A 24,153-nucleotide genomic window follows, 5' to 3' on the forward strand; every position below is an offset into this window, starting at 1 on the left:
CGTTGCCTCTGACCTTGGCCGCCTGACTGGGCAGTGAAAGGGGGGATTGTTCCCAGGCCAGTGAACAAGATCCTGCCAACATCTGGGCTGCCTGGCCCCTTTGTCTCCCCACCGGTGGCGGGCAGCACTGGGAAGGTCCCAAGCCCCCTGTCTATGTGAACGTCCCCGCCTGCTGTCACGAGTCCTGCCCCTGAGATCGGGGCCATGGGCCCCTCGTACAGCTGCGGTCCCCCACAGCAGCAAAGACAGCTCTGTTCTTTGACCCTGACTACAATCGGCCACCCGTGTCTTCTCACTGTTTGTTGAGCAACTGTCCTAGGCTAAATCTGAATTCTTTCTCAATCGGTGCCCAGTTTTGCTTTGTAAAAATACATCGTTGGGAAAATTTGTCCCTGGGCAGGGAGGCCCAGCACACAATGGAAGTTGCCAGTAGAGCTTCCTACAGTCAGGTCAAGGATGTGGAGGGAGCAGCGAGTCTCTCCTTTCCCTGTTCTTTAGAACTGGGGCTACTTGGCGATACTTTTCTTTGGATCCACAGTTCCTCACCCCCCCCCCCCCCGTCTTTGTGCAGGTACCTCCAGGTACACCCTTCCCACATGAGGCCTGGGAAAGACCATCTGGTAATTCTTTTGTATGTGTGTGTGACTTAAAAACAGCAGTTATTATCTCACACCATTTTGAAGGCCAGGAAGCAGCTTCACTTCCTACTGGAAGCCTGAGTCCCAGGGCCAAAGGGCTTGGACTTCTCTCTCAAAGGCAGAGCAGGGCCATCCAGAATCATTGGGCAGAGGAGCTAGATGAGTGAGTTGTGTTTTAGGAAGAAAGCTTTAGGAAGAAGTGTTTGGAAGACAGTATATCTGGAATCAGGAGATCCAGACAGGAAGCCTTTGCAGTATTCCAGAAGAAAAACAAGAGGAGACAGAACCGGAACAGAGGATACAGGAAAGTGTGGGTGAATTGAAGGGGCAAGTAGCAGCTGGATTTGACCCTGGTGACTCACTAAATTCAGGCGTTGAGGCTATTGTGTACGACATAGCAGTTGGGTTTTGCACGTGGCCAACTAGTAGACATGGTTGCCACCAGCCAGGCCTGGGAGGACAGTGGGAGAGCCCACAAGGTAGGTGTGGTTTGGCTGGTGGTCTGGAGGAGCCTGGTGGTCATCAGGGCGGTGGTGACCAACAAGCAGTCACTAGAACATGAGCCCTCCACATAGGCAAGGAGCCTTGTTTTGCTTGATGACGTGTCCCCAACACCCAGAACATGCTGGAAGCACTTCTGTGGCACACAGGAAGCGCTCCATAAATATTTGATAAATGAATAAACCTTGAGTCTGAAGCTCAGGAAGCAGACTCTTAATCCTGTTTCTGGATTATTTATTTCAAGCTGAGTAGAAGGCTGTGTGTGTGTGTGTGTGTGTGTGTGTGTATAAAATCATCTTTCTCTGTGTAAGAATGACCCTGTTTTTACCTAAAGTGGTCATCAAGTTTTCATGGAAATTGCTGAGGCTATTGACCTGGTGTTGGGAGTGTGTGGACACCGATTGATTGGTAACACTGATGGCTTGGCTCCTCCTCTGAGGGAGGCTGACACTCTTGGACATGAACTCTGTTTCATCCTATGTGGACCAGCCCAGGGTCATCCATCATCTGAATTATTAACACATGATTAGAAGCCAGGAGATGATTTCTGCTCCTTAAATGGCTTCTGAAGGAGGGAGCCGCCTGAGACCCCAGCTCTCCCCCTCGTTGTCCTGGAAGGGGACGCCACTGCTGCCTGGAGTGCAGTCTGTGGGGCCTGCACACTCATACATGGGAGCCTTCCTGGGTGGCCCAGGCCCTCACTTGAGGAAGAACGGAGGCTGTCAGCCTCTGCATCCACCATCATCCTCATGTCTGTAAAATTCTTAGAATTCACTGCATTTAGACTTTTTAATTGGGGTGAAATCCACATAACATTAAATTAGCCAGCGTGAAGTATACACCTCAGTGGCCTTTAGTGCTCCACGAGCCCCACTTTTGTGTCACGCCCCACACTCACATCACCTCCCAAGGCCACAGATGCTCCCTGTCCCCTCCCCCAGCCCCTGACAACCTCTCACCTGCTTTGGGTCTCTATGGACTTGCCTCTTCTGGATGTTTTGTGTAGGTGCAGTCCTGTACTGTGAGGCCTTTTGTGTTGGGCTTCTGTCATTTAGTGTTGTGCTTTCGAGGTTTGGGTATGTTGTAGCCTGTGTCAAGTATAAATTCGTCCTATTTTGTAGGAAGATCCATGTCAGACTTTAGAGTTTGCAGACGCTCCGCTCCATGAGGTAGCAGCCCTCAGCTCTCTTCCCCAGACTTCAGCAGTTCCTGTTAAGGTGGCCCTGGCTGGGGAACAACCCCACCTGTCCCTCTCCTGTGTCCACATCTCCAGCCTGCCCCTTGACCTGACCAAGGCCACGGGACAAAGCACACACCTTTAGCGTGGCGTTCTCAGCCTGTCCCAACCCAGTCTAGCTCTCTAGATTTCATCACCCAGCTGTTTCCCTTGTGTGTACCAAGCTGTAGCCAGGCTCACTTCCCACTATTCCCCATATACGGTCTTCCTCTTGCACCCCAGATCCCCCTCCATCTCCTTGGCCCAGCAAATTCCAACTCGTTTCTCAAGAGTCAACTTGGAGCAAAATCAGTGATTGTTTTTCTCCCCGTGGGAGAGTCAGCAGCCCCCTTGTAGCACTTTGTCTCCTGTGCTCACCATGCCCCCCCATTCCCCACGATCTCTGGGAGACAGAGCACAGAGCCCTGTCTGTGAGTGTTTGTTGAGTAAGTGAGTGATCCAGTGAGTAAACAAACAACATTCTCACACTAAGACTCCATTGCTTCTCTCGCTAGCTTCTGTGATTTGTCACATTGTCATTGACATGTGCTCCTCTCTCTGCAGAAGTGGTTTGGGGTCTGCTTGGATCTCTGCAAATGGCATCACTCCACACCTACCCTCCCAACTTCAGGATCTAACTCATCGAGGCTTGATAAGAGATGGGATTTTGGAACCTCTTGACTCTTGAGTAAATGGCGTGTAGAAATGGACCTCTGTTGGATAACATACATTTAGCAATGCTTTTCACAGACATAGCAGAAAACACAGTGTGGCCTGTGTCCCTGAGAGGAGATAGCTAAGAGGAGTGTAGTGTGGCTCTTCCTTCATTCAGTGAGAGCAGCATTGATAACAGAAAGACATGGTTGTTTAAGGCTCACCTAGTTGCAGAGACACGTAGCAACCCCGATCCTTGCTGGCAGTCCCTTGAGTCACTTCTTACACTTTAGATTACTCGATGTCTCGTGTATTCGGGGAATCAAAGCCTGTGAGCCCCCAGCATTCCTCAGTTATCCAGTGGGAATCCAGGCATCACAGCCTGGTGTTCAAGGCTCTCCATAATCTGGATCTAACCAGTCTTTCTGACTCATCCCCCTCAACCTCTGTCTCTCCACCTGATAAAACTGCTATTCTCAATTCACCCTTCAAAACCCATCTCAAACATCGTGTAACTTTCCAAAGTTTTCTTGAATGACCCTATAGCTGAGTTAGTTCACCTCTCCCTGGGCTCCCATGGTTCCATATCTGCAGATACCATACACACAAAATTCTGATTATCAATAGGCATGTCTGATTTCCCTGATCAACTGAGAGGTCCTTAAGGGCAGGGATTCTGGACTGTGTTTTTTCTTGGAGCAAATTCTTGACAAGCGAATGAGAAGGTATCTATGTGGGTCTGTAACACTGGGTAGAGAGGGAAGGGTAGTAGAAAACTCAAGAGAGGAAAGATCTTTGGATTCAAATCTGCGGATTTCCAGAATCCTAGGCATTCACATATATCTGTTGGGACCCATGAGCTATTACCCTAATTTTGAAAACTGTAAACAACAGGAAGCATGAGATAGAATCTGTGGGGTTGGTTATTGGATTTTGTTTTTCAGTACAACTTACGCGATTTGATTTGACAATACCAGTTATGTGGCGTTGGTCTAGAATGCTGGTGGACAGAAACACGGGGTCTTTTGTTTATGGAAAAAAGGGGCCATTGTGACTCATAACCATGAGCAGGGGTCCTGCAGAATGCACCTGGACGATTGGAGTGGCTCTGTACAACTAGCACTCATTCCTATCTGTCTGTCCTATGCTGTATCAGATGTTAAATATTTTCACTCTCACCTCTTCTCATTGTGTCATAAGTAGATTGTTTTCTGTTCTAGGCAGGATTTTAAAAGGTGGAATGCCTGTGGGTAGGACTGATGCAGTGGTTAATCTGTGTCACATATGCACACATGGGGACTTGGACTAGGAGGCTTGCTTCACCTCCATGCCCAGAACCACCACTTAGAAAGTCCTTGGCTTCCCAGCTTCCATGTAGACCATCATACCCATCATAATTATCATCTTGTGTAAACCAGTGGCAAAGCCAAGGCACGCAGGGGTGAGGGGGCTGCAGAGCCTAGTGGGGATCAAGGCATTCTGAGTCCACATTCCAGAACTTTGCTCTTCCCACCTGGCTTCCTGACATGACTGAGCCTGTCTTTCCCCTCTCTGCCTTGGGGAATAGTTTGGGGCTTTTTGTTTTTTTAGATTTTTTTTTTAAGAGCAGTTTTAGGTTCATAGCAAAATTTAGGGGAAGGCACACAGTACTCCCATATAGCCCCTGCCCCCCACACTTGCATAGCAGTCCCCATATCAGCATCTTCACCAGAATGTACCTTTGGTACAGTTGGTGAACCTACAGTGACTTACCATCGTCACCCAAAGCCCATAGTTTTACCTAGCGTCCATGAGTTTGGACAAATGCACAGTGACATGTATCCACCGCTACAGTATCATGAAAGTAGTTTCACTGCCCTAAAAATCATCCATGCTCTGCCTGTCATCCGCCACCCCCCCCCCCCCGCCCCCCGAACCTGTGGCAACCACTGATCTTTCACGGTCTCCATAGTTTTGCCTTTTCCAGAATGTCATAGAGTTGGAATCATACAGCATATATAGCCTTTTCAGATGGGCTTTTGTCACTTAGTAATATGCATTTCAGGTTCCTCCATGTATTTTCAGGGCTTCATAGCTCATTTCTTTTTAGCACAGAATAATATTCCACTGTGTATATGTACCAGTTTATTTATCCATTCACCTACTGAAGGACATCTTGATTGCCGGGTTTGGGGCAATTATGAACAAAGCTGCTGTAAATATCTGCGTGCAGGTTTTTGTGTGGACCTGAGTTTTCAAGAGCAGATTTTTGGTGATGCTAGTGATCCCACCTCAGGCCAGCTTCCTTGGAGAAAGATCAATGGGTTTGTGCATAAGCAGCCAGCGTGTAAGAGTTCCCTTGTCACACAAGCAGCCAGTGTGTAAGAGTTCCCTTGTTACACATCCTAGAACCCTTGGGTGGAAGCCTGCAGCCCCCTCAGGCAAGATCTGAGCCGAGAACAATCAGGGATTTCCCACTTCTTTTTTGAAAGACACCAGCAATTTTGAAATGCCAGCATTTGCTTCCCCGATAACTATTGTGTTTATTTGTCTTAAGATTATACTCTGCCTGCCTCCAAGAAGGCTGTGGCTTCTCAAGACACCACGTGAAATGAGGCAATTAGGAGTACACAGAACGAGCCCCTCCAGATCCCCAGGGATGGGCCCCAAGCATCCCAGGCCTCGTTTGGCTGCTCGGAGCTTTCTGTTCAGGCAGGATGAGGGAAACACAGCTTACATTGTTTTTGTTTTCTGACCAGGAAAACCACACAAATCCTTCTCGTGGGCTGGATCCTTTCCCTTCCCTGCCTTTCTTCTCTGCTCCCCCGCTCACAGATGGAGCCTCTCTAGGAGATTCTAGGTAGGCCTGTCAACCACAGTTGTCTATAAAGGGAGAAAGTGCCTTGTGTGTCAATTCCAGTCGTTGACGCAAGGGGCTCGTTAGCTTGGTCCTGCTACGTCACCTTCTGGTGGTCTCATTTCTGGCCGGGGGTGGTTTACCTTGGGAAATACCAACAGTGGTTCCCCATCCTTCTTTAGTATTATCTCTGTGTGATGGTTAAATTACACTCTAGTTTCCTATGAAATTATTTGGCCATGCCAAAACCCAACATCCGCTTTGGCACCACCTGCTTTATTTATTCCACTTGAGCTTATCATTTGACATTCCAGCTCTTCTGCTCATTCATACTGTGTTCTTTCTGCCCCCTCCCCCTTCCCCCCTCCACAAGGGAAGCCCTGGGAGAGCAAAGACTCTTCTCTTCCCAGCACACAGTAGGCCCTCAGTGCTGCACACGCTGACAATGTGTCACTGTTCTGTCTAGACACCGTGCTGAATGAGTCACACATATGGGCTCATCCAGCCCTTGTAGTGACCCAATCAGCGGGGCTCCGCTATCATCCCCATATATCACAGATGAGGAAGCAGGTTCCAGAAGACTAACTTGTTCTCTGGCCCTGGGGCCCAGAATCTCTAGAGGCAGAGCCGGTGTGTGAGTCAGGGTTTCTGACTCCCCTGCCTGGGTTCTTTACCATTACAATTGGAAAAATAGATACAATTCCTTATATTCTGAACACACTATTGCTTTTCAATAAGTTTATATTCATAACAACAGCACGTACCTCCGTTTGAGACACAGTGTGCCTGTTTATGCAGACATACCGTTTTCTCAGTCTATGGGCTATGCTTGCAGACAGGGATGGGTCCCACTCCCCACGACATCCCCATGGCATCCCCACAGCCTGGCACATGCCTGGCACACATGGGCTCTCTCTGTGGAACGATGTAGGCGTACATGATAAGAAAAAAACAAAACAAAACAAAACAGCAAATCTCAAGGCCCCACTATGGTCTTTTTCCATAGATCAGGAACTATTGACCCAGAGAAAGGTAATCTTTTCAAAGGAAATTTTTTGTTGAATTGTATAAAACACCTACAGAAAGGCACACAGATATCAAGTGTACACATTGGTGTATTTGCACAAAGGAGCATGTCCTTGTAACCTGTGCACAGATTAAGCAGAGTGTGACCCCTCCGCCCCGACACCCTCCTTGGTCCCCCGTCCACCCCCAAAGGTGACCACCACCCTGACCTTTATCAGTATCTGTCCGTCAAATAAAAGGGCTTGTGCAGCATGTACTCCTGTGGGATGGAACTCATCCTATTGCTGAATAGACATAGTTTGCTACTACCATCGGCAGATGGTTCTCCATTGGGTGAATGCGTGTGACTTCTTTATGCATGTTATTACCAGGAGCATCTGTGAAATGCTGCTGACAGTCTTGGCGACGTGCGATCAGTGTACACTTTCCTGTTGAGGAGCTAGCTCCTGGGCACCAGAGGGTAGGGATAGAAGTAGCTGTAGCAGACACTGCCACGTCCTGTCCCAAAGTGCTGTGCCAGTTCAGACTCCGCCAGCAGTGTGTGAGTGTCGGCCTCTTCCCCATCCTGGCCATCACTGGATACTATGTTTTTCCCCTAGTTTTTAAAATTATGGTGAAATACACAGGAAATTGATTACTTTAGGGGCGCCTGGGTGGCTCAGTTAAGTGTCTGACTTTGTTATATATATTTTATTTATTTATTCATGAGAGGCAGAGAGAAAGAGAGGCAGAGACACAGGCAGAGGGAGAAGCAGGCTCCATGCAAGGAGATGTGGGACCCGATCCCAGGACTCCAGGATCACGCCCTGGGCTGAAGGCAGGCGCGAAATCGCTGAGCCACCCAGGAATCCCAAGTGTCTGACTTTGACTCAAGTCTTGATATCTGAGTGCCAAGATTAAGCCCCACATCAGGCTTTCTGCTCAGCAGGGAGTCTATTTTTCTCTCTCTTTCTTTTTCTCTCTCCTTCTGCCCCTCCCCACTGCTCATTCCCTCTCTCTCTCTCTCTCTCTCTCTCTCTCTCTCTCTCCCTCCCTCCCCCTCCCTCCCTCCCTCCCTCCCTCCCTCCCTCAAATAAAATCTTTTTAAAAAAGGAACTGGTCACTCTACCGGTTTTTAAAAACATACAGTTTCGTGTCACTAAGCATATCACACTGTGTGCAGCTGTTACCCCCACCCATCCCCAGAGCTGTTTTCCTCTTGCAAAACTGAACCTCCGTCCCCGAGGAACACTAACTGCCCATCCCCCTCTTCCAGTGGCGACCACCACTCTCCTTTCTGTCTCTAGGTATCCAGCCACTCTAGGTCCCTCCTGCAAGTATAATCATATAATATTTGTGTCTTTGTGTCTGGCTTATTTCACTTATTTCAGTGCTCTCAAGGTTCATGCAGGTATGTTATTTTCCTTCCTCTTATGGCTGAATAATATTCCGCCGTATGTATGTACCTCAGTTTGCTTGTTCACTCACTCGTGGGCACCTGGGGTTGCTTCCACCCTCCGGCAATTGTGAATCATCCTCCATGAACATGGGTGTGCAGATATCCATTCAGGTCCCTACTTTCATTTCTCTTGGGCATATTCCAGTAAGTGAAATTGCTGGATCATATACTAATTCTGTGTTTGATTTTTCTAAGGCACCTCCACACTGTTTTCCATGACAGCTGCAACATTATCCACTCACACCAGCAGCGTGGAGGTTCCAGTTATTCCATATCCTCTGTCAACACTTGTGTTAGTCTGGGGTTTGGTTTTTGTTTTGGTAACGGCCATCCTATTGTGTGTGAGGTGTTGCAAGTATCTTTTTTTCCAAAGCCATTCTGTGAAGTGTGTAGTGATCACATGGTGGTTTTAATTTGCGCTCAGGATGAAGTTATGATGAATTTGTCTGGATGTCTGCCTTGAAGATGGGTTGTTATACTCTGGGGTGTGGTAGGTGATGCTAGTCACCATCAGGGTGATTTCTAATTATTGTGATGGAGCTGGTACACAGTAGGTGTACCCTACATGCCTGTTGAGCTGAGTGAAGTTACTGGTGAGAGTGACAGCTGGGTACTGGCATTCCAGAGGTGAGAGCATAAAGACCCCCTTGGGCTGTGGTTAGGATGACCTGCTGCTATATGTCTTCCTTTGCAAGATGTTACCTGTTCCCTTCCCAAGTTCTTATACCAGCATCTGATCGCAACCCAAATTCAGCATCCTATGGAATAGAAGAAATAGAAAAGTGTCCACGACAGAAACAACTGCTTGTAGCAACCGTTCTGCCCCCGCCCAGGAGCCTTGAAATGACATCATACCTTCCTAAGTGGCATATGAAAGACCAGCCTTGAAGCTCTGACCTAATCTGGCCACGTCCATTTGGGTGTGATTTGTGCAGGGCAGCACCTTCTGGAAATAGTGAATCTGCATGGGCTCAGCACTTTGGGACTGGCTCTGGTCTCTGGCAGGCTGTGCCCAGATGGCACTTGCTACCTGTGCAAGGCGTCGTCCGTAACCACTTTGGTCTTCTAGCGTGTTGAGGCCAGCAGTCAGCCATATATTTTTAATCAGTGCCATTTTTGTTTGTACTAGAGCTTTTTTCCCCTAGGACAGGAAAGCCCAGTGACACCATATGCTTTATATCCCCAAGGGCCCCTTTCTTCCTCTTTCTCCTTCTCCCCATCTTCCTCCCTCTCCTGCAGCCGAGGGGCTGCTCTGTGCCATTCACAGATACCAGTGTTATCGTTACCATCATTATGGGGCTTCACAGTAATTACGAAAGTTGGGCAAGGGTGAGGCAGGATTTAAGTCTTGGCTCCATGGCTTCTTTGTGGCTCTTCTGCTCGGCGCCTCATTGACATCATCTGTAAAATGGGAAGAAGATGCTGCACACCTTAGGGTGTTCCTGTGAAGATTAACGGGTGCTCAGGAAGTCCTGCATGTGTTCAAGCTCCATGAAACTAGCTTCCTCCCACACTCAAGTTGTCATGGAAGGTAGACTGTTTCTGTCTGTGATGGCACAGGCCTGGCCAACAGCAAGTTGGCATCTGACCAGGGTCTTCTGTGATCTCAGAGAAGAGGTGTCGAATCCTGTTGGAGAAGCATGAGTTGCTGAAGGGTAAGGTGGGTGGCCCTGAGGAAATGACCGCATCCTTGGAGCGTGGAGCATGGTGAACGTTTCCGAAACTTGTGTCTGCTTACCACTGGCGATGCTTAGCCACTCTGGGGTCTAGCTTGGGGGCCTGCAGAAGGATGCCAGCAAGGAGGAACAGAGGGAGAGGGAGAAGCAGACTCCCCGCTGAGCAGGGAGCCCAACTTGGGGCTCGATCCCAGAACCCCGGGATCATGACCTAAGTCAAAGGCAGATGCTTCATTGACTGAGCCACCCAGGTGCCCTCAATAACGTTTTATTAGAATATAGCCACAGTCATTTGTGTATTGTACGTCGCTGCTTTCACATCACAATAGCACTGTTGAATTACAGCAGAGACTGAATGACTCACAAAGCATACAGAATGTTGTATGAGCCTTTACAGAAAATACTTGCCAACTTTTGGGTTAGATCAAAGGGCTAGGGCAGCCCGGGTGGCTCAGCGGTTTAGTGCCGCCTTTGGCCCTGGTTGTGATCCTGGAGACCTAGGATCAAGTCCCACATCGGGCTCCCTGTGTGGAGCCTGTTTCTCCCTCTGCCTGTGTCTCTGCCTCTCTTTCTCTCACTCTGTGTGTCTCATGAATAAATAAATAGAATCTTAAAAAAAAAAAAAAAACAACCCACAAAGGGCTAGAGTTCCAGTCCTGGCTTTGTTAATCACTGGGAGAATGGCTTTAGAACAAGTCATTTCTTTTCTCTGGGCCTCACTGGTCTCAGCTGTAAAATGGGATCCTGACGGCACCAATCTCATGGGTCATTCTAAGGAGTCAGTGGGAAAATATCTGCCAGTGGCTGACACATAGAGGCACATAGATGGTCCTTGATCAAGACACCCTGGACATAGAATAATGTGACACATTGAAAAAGCAGGATCCCTGTTCTCAGGAGCTCATGGCACACAAACAACTGACCTTAATACATAGGAAGGTCCCAAGGATGAGGCGTGCCCACCTGTGAGGACACAGAAACAGATGCCCCTGTTTCCAGGCTGTCCCAGGGCAGTTTTGCCCCAGCTGAATTACAACCATCAACTAGAATATGTTCTTAAAGACCGAAAAATTCACTGTCTGATCCCTGCTGGTCTCCTTACATCTGGAACACCACACAGGTACAGAGAGGCCTGCATGACATCAGTGTGTGATCTGAGTTAAATTACTACTGATATTAACAAAGAAAAATACAGTTGCTGTCCTTAGCCTTCCACTCAGTGCTCTAGAGCTGTGATCTTGAGCAAATGTACCCTTTCCTTTTGCAAAAGCATCTGTGCCGAGCACGGGGAGAACACTGGGACACACAAGGGAGCAGAGCTGGCCCTTTCAGCCACTGTAGCCACAAAGTTTCTGTTTTGTTACCACTTCCTCTGTGGCTCTGAGTCAAGTTTTGAGAAGGGTGCTGTCTCTCCTGTGGGGCTAAGAAGTCCCCTCTGTGGTAGATGTGCTCTGCCTTTTAAGAAAATTGAGCTCTGTCTCTGGCCTGATGCCATCCTCCAAACTCAGGAATCTCTGTCCTTTCCAAGACATAACTACCTGTGCTAGACACTCTACAAAGGAGCTTCTTGCCACATGAAACTTCCCTGTGATTCCCCACAAATGGGTGTCTCTTGGGCTTAAATATAAGCATTTTACCCTGTGGCCACCCAAGAATCCCACTCCTGGGGTATTTACCCAGATACTTTTATCTCTGCTCCCCCCCCCCCAAAATATGTACAAAAATGTTCACAGCAGCTTTATACACAGTAGCCTAAACTGGGAACAGCCAAGGATCCATAGATATCCGTAGTACATAGAAAGGAACACCGTTCTGGAATTAAAAAGAATAAGCCACAAACCTATGCATTTACAGACACACTGAACAAAAGGAGCCAGACACAAAAGCCTGTTGCCTATTGTGTGATTCTATGTGTAAGAAGTTCAAGAACTGACTTATAGTGATAGAAAACAGACAGAGGCACCTCCAGGTCATGCAGATGGGGGAGGCATGAGGGAGCCTGCTGGATGACTGGAGGCATCCCATTATCTTGACCTGGGTGGTGGTTGTGCAGGGCTGAGCCTGCCCCCAAAATATACCCTGCTAAACACATTAAGCCTGTGCCCTTCCACCCTTACTGTTTATGTTTGCCTTAATTTAAAAAAAAAAAAAAAAAAGGAGAAAGAGAAAGCCCAAGAATTGGAGAAAGTTGGGTGGTGGAAGGCTGTGCGCAGGTCTGGGTCCCATCTCAGGCCCTCTCAGGAATCTTTGAACCTTCCTGCTCATCCCACAACTTCCTGTTTCCAGACTTGGGGGGTCCTCCATGTGCGGCTTCCTGGACTTTCTGTGCCCTCTGCTGGGAGTGCTTGGCACTCCCCTCCCCACCTAACGCCAGCTCAAAGGTCACTCTGAGAAGCCTTCCCCAACGTTTCTGCCCTGTTCCTTGTCCTTTGTACCTTACGTTTCTCTATTACAGCGCTTATCACATTGTGTTGTTGTTACTGTGTGCACCTCTGCCCCTACTTCCCATTAGGAGGCCCACTTGGGCACACCCTGGTCATCTGAGGCTCCCAGGGCAGTGGCCAGCAGAGTGACCAGGCATCATGGTATAGAGGATACAGATCTGACCCCTAAGTCAACGATGTGGCCCTTCTGCTGACCACTGGTGACCTGGGGCCACCATTTAACTGCTCTAAGCCTCCCCTTCTTCCTCCATGAGACAGGGGTCCCAGCAGTGCCCATTTCCCAGGGGCCTTGTGCAGAATAGGCAGGATGGTGCCTATGGACTGCCTGAGGGGCTGGCATCTGAGATTGGCTCGACTGCTGCTGCTCCCTGACAATATTTGCTGACTTGGTGGGTGGAAATGTGCTGACTTGTGTCACAGCCCCCAAGAGCCTTGATCAACTTCTCGGACGGCAGAGGTACCCAGGGGCACAGAGGCAGAGCACCACGCCCTGGGGACTCAGATTTCCATCCCACGGTGGTGACTGAGGTTGGAGAGTCCGAACATGGAAATATCAGTTCTTCCTCTGTCATTAAGCCTCATGAGCCATTTGCCCATAAAAGGGGGCAGCTGCCATGACTGGACTCATGATTAATGAGCCAGAACATGCCTCCTGACCGTCTCCACCGAGTGCAGTCGGTGGAGAACAGCCTTGGCCTGCCCCGACTGGCCCTGCCTTCCCAGCCAGCCTCCAGGCACTGCTCTGCCAAGGGTAGGCAGCAGGGAACGGGGCTGGCGGCTCTGGCACGGAGGGCTCGGTGGAGATGGAGCCAAGAGGCTGTGGGCGAGTGAGTCTGGGGGAGGCAGTGTCTAATACACGAGGTCCTGCTTGTCATTGGTCTTCCAGAGCCAGCTGATCACCTCTGTGCTCAGGGCCAACTCCAGGCCAGAGCACCCCTCTCCATCCCATCTTTCTGGAGTCATCTGTGGGTAAGGGAGGAATTTGGAGAGCATTTGCACAAAGCCCATTCTTCCTTCTTGTTGAGGCTTGAAAATAATCACCTTGGTATAATGAGCTCCTGCTTGGCACCTGGCACTGTGTTGGGAGTTGAACTCCTTGAGCTCAAGCAGACGAGCCCTCACCATATCATGCCCCTGCCTTCAGCCCTGTCCTGGCTGCCTCTAGAGCCACCCTGGTATCCCCCTTGGAGTTATACTAGCAAGTTCTCCCAGGTGCTGAGCACAGGAGGGCACTTCATTATTCTCTGCAGCACCTGTAAGATAGGTATGCTGTTACCTTTTTTATTACAGTGTAATTCTCATACCATAAAACTCCCCATATGGGTCATGTGGAAGCTCTGGTTAACTTCTCCATATGCCTGCACCATTTCACGTTCCTGCCAGCATGGATGAGGGTTCCAGTTTCCCCATATTTTCTCCAACACTTGTGATTCCCTTTTTAAAAATAGCCATCCCAATTGATGTGAATACTATTCTCATTTTTGCAAGGGAGAGAAAGGAGGCTCAGAGAGGCCAAGTCACTTGCCTGAGGCCACACAGCCAGCAAGTGAGAGAGCCTGGATTTGACTCTAAAACTTGTGATCTTTTTTTTAAGGACTTTATTTATTTGAGAGACAGTGAGTGTGTGTGTGAGAGAGAGAGCACACGAGCAGGGCAGAGGCAGAGGAAGAAGCAGACTCTCCTGCTGAGTAGGGAGCCCGACGGAGGGCTCGATCTCAGGACTCCAAAATCATAACCTGAAACGAAGATGGACACTTTATGGACTGAGCCACCCAGGCACCCCTAAAACTTGTGGCTTTTCAAAAAACCTTTTATTGAAGCATAACATACATGCGGAGAAGTATACATACTGTGTCCTGCTTGATGCATTTTGACATTGTGCTACTACCAACCTGAATTAAGGCCTGGAACAGTGCTGAACGTCCAGAAGCTGCCTCTTACCACTTTCTGGTACTGTTTCCATTCAGGGGTAACCAGTAATGTACCAGCTCATCCTGGTTCTTCCGGAACTTTCCTAGTTTTAGTGCTGAACATCCAGGGTCTCCAGAAACCCCCTCAGGCCCAGGCAAAGCAGACAGCTGGTCACCCCAGTAACCAGTACTCTGACCTCTCACAGCATGGAGTAAGTTTTGCCCACTTCTGGACTTGATATAAATGGAAGCAGCTACTCTGTTATTTCTGTGGCTAGTTTCTTTTCCTCCTCAGTGTTGGGTTCATGCTGTGTGTAGCCGTAGATCATTCTTTGTCGTGTTGTGTTCCATTGGGTGAATATACCATACCACACATTCTTCATCTTTTCTTCCATTGCTGGACGTTTGGGTAGCTTCCAGTTTGTTCTAGTCTGGGGCTGCAGAGTGCTTAGGCAACATGTGTGTACAGGTCTTCGTGAGAACATATGTCAACATTTCTTCATAGGAATGGGACAGCTGGCTGCACGGGGTGCATGTGTCCAGCTTTAGCACATGTGAACGCACAGTTTTCCAAATTGGTTTAGCAGTTTTGGAGCATTCCAACTGCTCTGTATGCTGAGGCTTGTCGCCGTCTTTTCCCACTTGAGCCATTCTGCCTGAGGACAGTGTGGTAGTGTCCCCCTGTGGCAGACCCCCTCTGAGGTTTAACTCACTAGCTGTTGTAGACATAAGCCAGGATGTGTACCCTGAAGGTCTCGATTCTCCTCCCAGCTCTGTCCTGAATAGCTGTGTGCAGTTGGCCAAGGCTCAGAGCCTCTACTTAGTCTATCACGGGGGGTGATGGTAATACCTGCCTCCCAGTAGGGCTGCTGGAGGGGGGAGGGCCATGCAGAGGTGGGAGGTGGACCAGGGCAGTTAGCAGGGTTGTTCCTGGCCCCTGGGCCTGCTTCCAGCTCCTCTGGGCCTCAGTGGGAGCCAGGGCTGGTCCCTCCACCCAGGCTCCTTTCTAGACTCACTTGGTCAGTTGCTCAGCTGTCAGAGGTGCCGAGAGTCAGGCACAGGTGAAAAGTGCCATGCCCTGAGAACACAAATTTCTGTCCATCAAAGTCCCGCATTTTCCTGGGTCACCTGCCTCCTCCCTGGATCCAAGACTCCATGATTGTAGGGCTGTGTCCCTCACCTTCACTGCTGTGTCCCCAGATATTGGCACTGGGTTGCCCACATATGAGGGGTTCCGCTTGTTGAGTGGCTACGTGAATTCAGTCCTGAGGTGACCATTGCCCTAGCCACATTCCATGAGCTCAGGAGGCCACAGGAGGCCACTGCACTGGATGGTGCACATACAGAGTATTTCCATCATCACAGAAAGGTCTTTTGGACAGGGCTGACCTAGAATTCCTTATGCCATGCAGAACTTCATTATTAAGTTCCCTACAACCAAGAAAAGAAGGTTAAACCAAACACCATAAAACAAGAGTATATTTTTCTTATGAGAGATTTTCTTGCTCAAAACCAAGTTGCTTTTACTTGACACATAATTCTAACACTCTTGGTGTTCTGATTCCACAGGCTACAACAGAAGAGCATTAACTTTGTGAGGTAGGATACAGGGGAAGGTACGTTGGCAGCAGGAAGAAGTAGCCATTTGGTGCCAAGGGAATGGTTGGAGAAGCCATCCAAACAGACACAGCATCTCCAAGTCAGAGGCCAGTAAGCGGAGCAGCAGGCAGCTCTGTGGGCTACAGCTCACCAGTGGATGGCGGTACTAACAGTGGCCCTGGGGCAACCAGAAAAGCTGAAATTATGTTGGGTATCTTTGGTTTATGGAAACAAGGGGAGGGGAGTGTGAAAGGCATTTGAGGAGATTTGCTCCGGGACTGGGGCCCAGACTGACCCACGTAGCAGCAAATTGTTACCGCCGCTTTGCTTTTGCGGTACAGCTTTCCCTTTGTGGGATTAAAGAGAACATCAAAATATTTTGACAGGCCTTGCCCAAATGAGCCTGTGTGGGTTTCTGCCCTTGAGGCCGAGTGGAGCCGTAGGTGGCCTGGGGACCTGTGGGGCTGGGTGGCAACAGGCAGGCAGATCCTGACACCCTGGCTGTGCCGGGCTCTGGTTCTGGCACCCTCTCAGACTCTGGCTCCTGTGTGCATAGCACATGTGTGCACTGTGCATGCCCATCAGTACGCACGCTGGGATGTGGATCTGGCTGGAGGGCTTGGCAGAGCAGGGTGGAGGTCGCAGTCCTGGCAGGTGTGAGATGGAATCCTGGCTCTGTCTCTTAAAAGCAGGAGTCTGTGGCAAGTGTCATCACGTCCCTTTGCCTCAGTTTTGTCTGTAGCGTGTGGATCAACAGGGATGAATACAGCCCCCTGCAGTGTTACGTACAGTGGAATGAGATCATGCCTGTAAAGTCCTCTGCGTGGTGCTGGCCACATGGTACCTCCTCCATACATGCCAACCAGGGGGCACTGGTGTCTTTCTCTGTGGGAGGGGCTTCATGAGGCTTGGGTTTGCAGAGCGCATGTCCTTTCTTGTCACTAAAAAAATATGTTACTGATTATTCACCATACCTGAAAGGTTTGGAAACCACCCAGATGTCCTTTAGCTGATGAGTAAGTAAACCTGGCCTGGCATATCTATTCAGTGGGACACTACTCAGCCATAAAGAGGGAAAAAGTACTGATACGTGGTTCGCTACAGATGAGCCTCTGAAATGTTACATGCACAGAGCTAGAGAGAAGGGCCACGTGCTGTATAATTGCATCGATACGGATTGTCCACACAGGCAAATCAGTGGGGACACATAGCAAACTGGTGGTCAGCAGCACTGTGGGGGAGAGCTCATGGGGAGTGACCACTTCATGGTCTGGAGTCTCCTTGTAGAGGGCTGAAAATGTCTTAGAACCAAACTGAGACAAAAGTGGCACAACATGGGGAATGAAATGCCACTGAGTTGTACATCTGACAACAGTTAAAACTGAGACAAAATTTTATCTCACATGAATTTTCTAACAAGCAGCAGGGGGAGGTGAGCTGAAACCCACTCCTCCCATCTGAGCGCTTCGGTGGCACCACCATGGAGGGAATGGTGCTGTGGTTATTGTTACTGTTGTCGTCGTTGCTGACTATCCATGGGGACTGGAAAGAACTTCCCTCCCCTCTGACCGGATATCTCTCTTTCGAGGCCAGGGTGTGTGTTGAGGGGGCAGGTGGCAAGAGCAAGCCCTCCCTCATTCGAGCTGGGCAGTGCCACATGGCATCAGGCTGTGTGGAGTGGCTCCCCCTACATGATGACTCAGGCAGCATCCACGCGGGCACAGAGGGGACCTGTCTGTGGTGTGGCTCACCCAGCAGAGTACAGGAGGCATGGGCCACTGCCCCCACCCCGTGATAAACAGCCTGTTTTTGTCCACCCAGGTCCCCAGTGGGGGCAGGGTTCCTCAACTTCCACATTCCCTGGCCTGGAGAGGTAGCTCATGGAGGGTGTTTCCAGACCTGCTTCTCCTCTTGGGGCCTGGGAGCCTCTTCCCTACTCCCCTTCCCAGGACTGGTGCTGGGCACCTTCCCAGCACGTACCTTGAGTCAGCCTGGAGCCTCATCTGGGAGGTCGCAGACATCATGATTCATGTTGGCTTTGAGAGAAATCCCCATGGAAACCAGCAGGCAGGTTGGGTGGGAGGGAGCCGGCTCCCTGGAAAGCAGGGGGAGGTGAAGACGGGGGGCCTCGTGGAGGGTGCTGCTTCAGGGGCCTTTGGTCACCCTACTCCCTGCCCATTCTGACGTGGGAAGTCTGACGAGGTGCCCAGTTTGGAATGTCAGCTCTGAGGGCCTTGGGGGCCCAATGGGGGGTCTGATGAAGCCCCTCCAGTCTCTGCTGTATTGAGCCCAGATCCAGGCATGGAGGAGACACCAGAGATGAAGCTCATCTCAAAAACAGAAGCAGAAGCAGAGTGTTCTCTCTCTGAGGGGCAGACACCGAGAACTTCCCGAGGCTGGCCTCTCACTGATCCTCAGAGCAAAAGGACAGAGACACCCCCCCCCCCCCCCCCGCCGACTTGTTCCTCAGCCCCCGGAAGCATCCCTGGGAGCCCAGACCCTGGCTTACAGACTTCTGGGTGCGCTGTAGTCACCTTGTGGGCAGTTGGCAGCCAGGCAGCCCCTCTGAACTCACATGGGCCAGAGCATGGCTTCTAGCAGGACCCAGCCAGGCTTGGCGCCCAGGATGAAAGCCACCACCCCCCCAGCCTTAGCCAGGGCTCCCCAGATCTCTTAATATCTCTTTAATGAGAGCAATTTGGCAATGATGTAAAATATGCTCTTACCCTTTGTCCCAGTAATTCCATTTCTGGGAATCTGGCCTAAGGAAATAATCCTAAATATAGGGTAGAAAAACATGTTTCACAAGGATGTTCATTGTGGAGTTGTTTATAGTAGCATAAAATGGAACAACCACACTGTCTATGGTGGAGGCAGAGCAGTGATAAAATAGTGGCCAAATGTCTTATAGCCACTAAATGATAGTTCTGGAAATTACTGTCTAGGATATAGGATGCACATGTGATGTAACATTATGAAAAAAAAAGGAAGGAAGGAAGGAAGGAAGGAAGGAAGGAAGGAAGGAAGGAAGAAAGAAAGAAAGAAAGAAAGAAAGAAGAAAGAAAGAAAGAAAGAAGAAAGAAAAAGGCAAGTCACAAAATCAGTATGTACCGTATGACTTGGGCTGTGTAAAGAAAGATCATGCATAAAGAAATCCTTAGGAAAGTAGTACATGCCAAAGTGCTAATGAGTGGTCTTGACATTTTATCTGAAAGGTTGCCTCCCATTCATCATCTTCCAGATTATCTATAATATTCATGCATTGCCTTTCTTAGTCAGGTTGGAGTTATAATTTACATTTAGGGAAATTCACCCATTTGGCATTCAGATTTGTGAGTTTTGACAAAGGTATACAGTCAGGCACCACCATCATTGAGATACAGAGTACTTCTATCACCCCAGAAAGTTCCCTCATGCCCCTTGGTAAGTGGCCCCACCTGTGCCCCAGCTGCTGCTGACCACTGGTCTGATTTCAAGCCCTGTAGCCTTGCTCATTCCAGAATGTCACAGAAACAGGAATCGGGCAGTGTGCCTTGTCCTGCTCTTACACATAGAAATAACTTAGTCTGCTTATTGTCCTCTTATATGTACCTCACAGAGCTGGATTTCCTAGCTTCCCTCAGGTGGAGAATTTCATTTTTCCTTTCTATCTGACTCAGCCTTTACCCCATGTAGGAATCTCCTCCGCTGTAGCTCTGATCATCGTGTTCAGATTACTGGGGAATTATCAGTTATCTGTGAAATTGTCCCAGCCGTGTGAAAGTACCTAGGACGAAGGAGGTCCGTGGCCAGTTCTGGCTCACACCTAACTCTGAAGAGCAGCATTGAGGGGCTTTCAGGCCCGATCCGTCCCCTTTCCCTTGCAAGCTTCCTGGGCTCCCGCCTAGGCTCCGTCTGGGGAGGTGACACTGGTGACAACATGGCAGCAGTTAGTTCCTCTTATAATGAACATTTTATCATAGGATACTGTGAGACATGCAGAAAAGTGACAAAGGCAGTACAGAATTTCCATATACCCCAAACCCACTACCCTGGTGGTGACCATCTCACAGAAACAGGATACATTTGTCACAGCGAATGAACCAGTACTGATATGCGTTATTAAAGTCCATGCTTTATTCAGTTTCCTACGTTTCTACCAAATGTGCTTTTTTGGTCCCAGGACCCCATCAGGGATCCCACATTGCATGGAGTGGTCAGTCTCTGTAGACACAGGCTTCTCACGGTGGGGCAGTTGCTCGAGCTTTCTGGGTTTTGATGAGTACTGACCAGGTGTTTGAAGGAATGTTCCTCAATTGGGGTTTATCTGATGTTTTTCTTGTGGCTACACTGGAATTATGGGTCTGGAGGAGGAGAACCCCAAAGATAAAGTTGATTATTTCTCACAGTAGTTCCTTTTATTGGGCTTTTCAGAATGTTCCAGATGCTGTGCTAAAGCCCTCGGCAGATTGGATCTCCTTTAAGGCTTCTAATAATCCTGTCTATTAAATTCTCATTCTTACCGTTGAATGAAATGGGCTCAGAGAGGTACAGTAACTTGCGTAACATCACACAGTAAGAGGCTCAAACCCAGGTCCTGTTGATTCTACAAATTTTACTTTTTAGCCAGTACTGCTTCCAACAGTGGGAAAGCAGTACATCTGCTATTAAAAACCAGTATGTATTTATTTATACCCAACCTTTCCCCAAAAAGCCTGTGTTGCAACTTCTAATCAAGGCCACATTGAGGCAGCCGAAGCAGGGTCGTGAGAAAGGCAGATACAGGCGGTTAGCAAGCCCTGCCTCCTGGATATCGCACATGTCAGCAGCGGTCATCTCCCGAAGTGTGCTGCCACGGGCCTGGCACCGTCACAGGGCAGTACAAAGCCTCGTCGTGCTCCAGGTCCCTGAGGAGACTGACAGGTGTGCTTTCAGAGAAAGGAGGTTGGCCATTTGCTTGGTTTGAATAATCAAGTCCTAATGATGTTCAGAATGGGCCTTTTTCTATCTTTATATTGCGTGGTATGGTCTGGCAGTCTTCCAGATGTGCTAGCGGCCACATCTTAGCCCAGGTCTTCTGGGGGTACCAAGGGGTCAGCGGGCTGGAGTTTGGAGGCCAACCGGACCTCAAAGAGGGAGAGAGGTGGGTGTGAGCCATATAGGAAGGCCTCCAGCACATCTGGTACCCAGGTGCCATTGCTTCCTAAAGGATATATATTTTTTTAATTTATTAAATAATTTTTAACTTTTAAATTTAAATTTTAAAGTAATCAAAACCCTTCATCTTCCCAAGGATGTTATATATAGTGATTATAAGTAGTACATGGATGAACACTTTTATTTTTTTGAACACTTTTTTATTTAGGAAAATATTCATTTATTAAGAAAATAACTATTAGCTTCTAGATGCCAAGGTCTGTTTGGGCACTTGGAACAGAACAGGTGGAAATTCCTGCTCCCGAGTGCTGAAACACTAGCAGGGGAGACAGACAGTCAGCAGCAAACAATAAATATTTGAATGTGGGTTCAGAAAATAAGCATATAACCAATCCTCCAAACCCCTGGTTTCACTGATATTCTCAGGACAAGATGTGCCATTAGAGCTGAGTCACTGATGGCAGGATGTTGAGAACATAGTAGTGCATGGGCTGCTGGCATAGGGTAAAGGGTAAAGGGGAGCCCACACATTTGAACGCACCAGGGTAACCATCTGGGTCAAACACTGCGGCTGCAGGGATGGGTGTTGAAGGGTGGCCTGGTGCTGGAGAGAAAGACAGGATGAATTTGGCTGCCCCCCACCACCATGCCTGGGTCCCAGCCTTGTTCCATGCCTGGACTCATGCAAGAACTTCCAGGCTGTCCCTGCTTCTGTCCCCTCTTCCTGACTGGTCCCCCTGCAGCACTTAACCAGGAACCCCAGCTGGACCCACAGGTCCCTCTTCCCAAGCCATGTCTTACTGAGCCTTCCTCCTTTTGGCCTCCTCCCTGAACGTGCCCTGCCTGTTCCCACCCCTGGGCCTTTGCACAGACCAGGGGCTCCAGGTTGTATTTTCCCTCCACCTCTCCAGGGCACTGCAGCTCTTAGCCCTGCGCATACTTTTTTTGGAATCTTGGTGCAGCACTTGCTATTTATTTGCCTATTTTGTTTTTTGCCTCTTTGTGCTACTGGGCTGCTGTCTTAGCCACTGCTGTATTCCCAGCACCCCACGTGTGGGCTGTAACATAATAGGTGCCCAATAAATACGTCAGATGAATGAATGAGTACATGAACAAATCGATTGATCAATCTCTCTTATTTCCTGAGCCTGGTGGGCAATCATATCGGGGAAATTTGAGTCAGTTTATGCCCTCAACCCTCTCCACCTCTAGCACCACCACTGTTTCTCAACTTTGGCAGACAGAAATGGACATTTAAGAGCTCACAGGGGTCCTAAATCCTGATGGTACAATGAACTCATCAGGCCGTGGATTTTAGATCACATCCCCTCTTACTGATTGGTTAGAGCGCTGATTCCTGAGTCACCAGCTCAGTTCAGCCCTGGCCAGCGCCCTTCCCAGCTGGCTGTCCATGAGCACGTCACAGGACACCTCAGCTTCCTCATCTATGCAATGAGATGGCCCTGGCACCCGTCTGTGGGACTCTTGTGAGGATGGAAGGAGAGAGCGCTTGCCATGTATCTGGGGAGTGCTTGGCTTCGGAGAGGTTAGCTGTTACATTCTACCTTCTTGGCTGGGTTACACTTGCCTCTGATTCTGCTTCCTGGGGTCAGAGTGACAAGGACACCGCTGGTACCTGGTGGCCAGCACCTCCCCCTGGCTCCTGGTGCCTTGTCTCTATTAACAGGGAAGACGGACTATGAATTTCTCTGTCCCCATCTGCACCCCAACATTGGCCAATGATAGCTGTCACTGTTCTTTCTTTCCACACAAATGGTTGAGCCCTTGCCACGTACCAGGCACTGGGGAGAGAGGACAGGGACCAGGACAGACAGGGGCCTGAAACCTCCAAGCTGGAGTGTGGCCAGGAGACAGGTATCAGCAGATGACACACCATATAAGTCCGCAATAATTAAATGGGGTGTGGGGAGCACTGGGGGTATGGGGAAGGATGTGACCAGGTGGTCTATAGAGCCCGAACGGTAGCTGAGCCCCCAGATGTCCCTGCAGAGCTAAGGCCTGGACAGTAGAAGTGGAGAGGCCAGGGATTGGGCCACAACCTTTCTGGGCCAGCCTGAGTTTGTGGTGCCATGGGCAGCTAGGCCCGTTGGGGAGCACAGATGAAGAAAAGAAAGCAGGCAGGGCTGGAGGAAGGAGAAGGACCGGACCTGTGGGCCTGGCAAGGGTGGACGGGAGTGTGGGTTTCGTGCTTGGGCCACTGGGAGCTGTGAGAGGACACTGAGCAGGGAGGAGGGGGATTGAGTGTGCCGACTTGGAGCATGGCCCTGGGCGCAGAGTGGGGAGGTGCACATCTGTGCAGGGAGACAAGACAGGGAGACCGTTGGGGCCTGTGACTGCTTTCTGGGCTGGAGAAGGTGGTGGCTCGGCCGCAGTGAGGCCTGGAGAGATGCAGGCTCTGCCCTATGCTGAGCCCCATGGACACCCTGAGGAACAATGCACAGGCTTTGCCCTCCAGGTGCCCCCAGTCCACACCCCCAAACACGTGGGCAAGCTTCCACCACAGCCCGTTCCTGCCAGCTGGGATGCTGCCAGCCAGGAAAGATGGAATTCCTTTGGTTCCCAGAGTTGCCCAGTGTCTGTACAGTGTCCTGGTGGCCGGGGCGGGGGTGTGTTCTGGAACCTTCTGAGATGTGGATATCGTGCCTAATCTTTTCTTTTTCTTCTTCTTTTTTTCTTCCTGCTGCAGCCAACTGGGTACATGGAAAACTCAGTCTCCTACAGCGCTATTGAAGACGTTCAGCTGCTGTCCTGGGAGAACGCCCCGAAGTACTGTTTACAGCTCACAATTCCTGGGGGGACGGTCTTACTGCAGGTAGGAGAAGCAAACATGAGCAAGCAGTTTCTTCTGCCCTGCCCCCCGTGCTCTCACCCTCTGCTTTTCCCTCAGAGGAAGACGGCCAACTACCAGGAGGAAAGGTTGTTTAGCTTAGGGGGTGCTTTTTTCTCAGACGTAAGAAAGGTATAAACTGGGGCCCTCTGGGAAAAAGGAAGAGGGAATGTGCACAGACTGAGCTCCCACTGCATGCCTGCTACAGCCCAGGAGCTTTAGATCTCAGGC

General features: G+C 49.7%; 1 protein-coding gene across 1 annotated transcript in view; it reads left to right on the forward strand.

The window, feature by feature from the left end:
• Positions 1-24,153, forward strand: part of CMIP (c-Maf inducing protein) — a 231,058-nt gene that overhangs the window by 118,031 nt on the left and 88,874 nt on the right. Inside the window, 1 exon segment of the mRNA XM_055307156.1 lies at positions 23,782-23,907. Coding sequence (XP_055163131.1) covers positions 23,782-23,907 — 126 coding nt within the window.

This window comes from Nyctereutes procyonoides, unplaced genomic scaffold (genome assembly GCF_905146905.1).
Source record: "Nyctereutes procyonoides isolate TBG_1078 unplaced genomic scaffold, NYPRO_anot_genome, whole genome shotgun sequence".
NCBI lineage: Eukaryota > Metazoa > Chordata > Mammalia > Carnivora > Canidae > Nyctereutes > Nyctereutes procyonoides.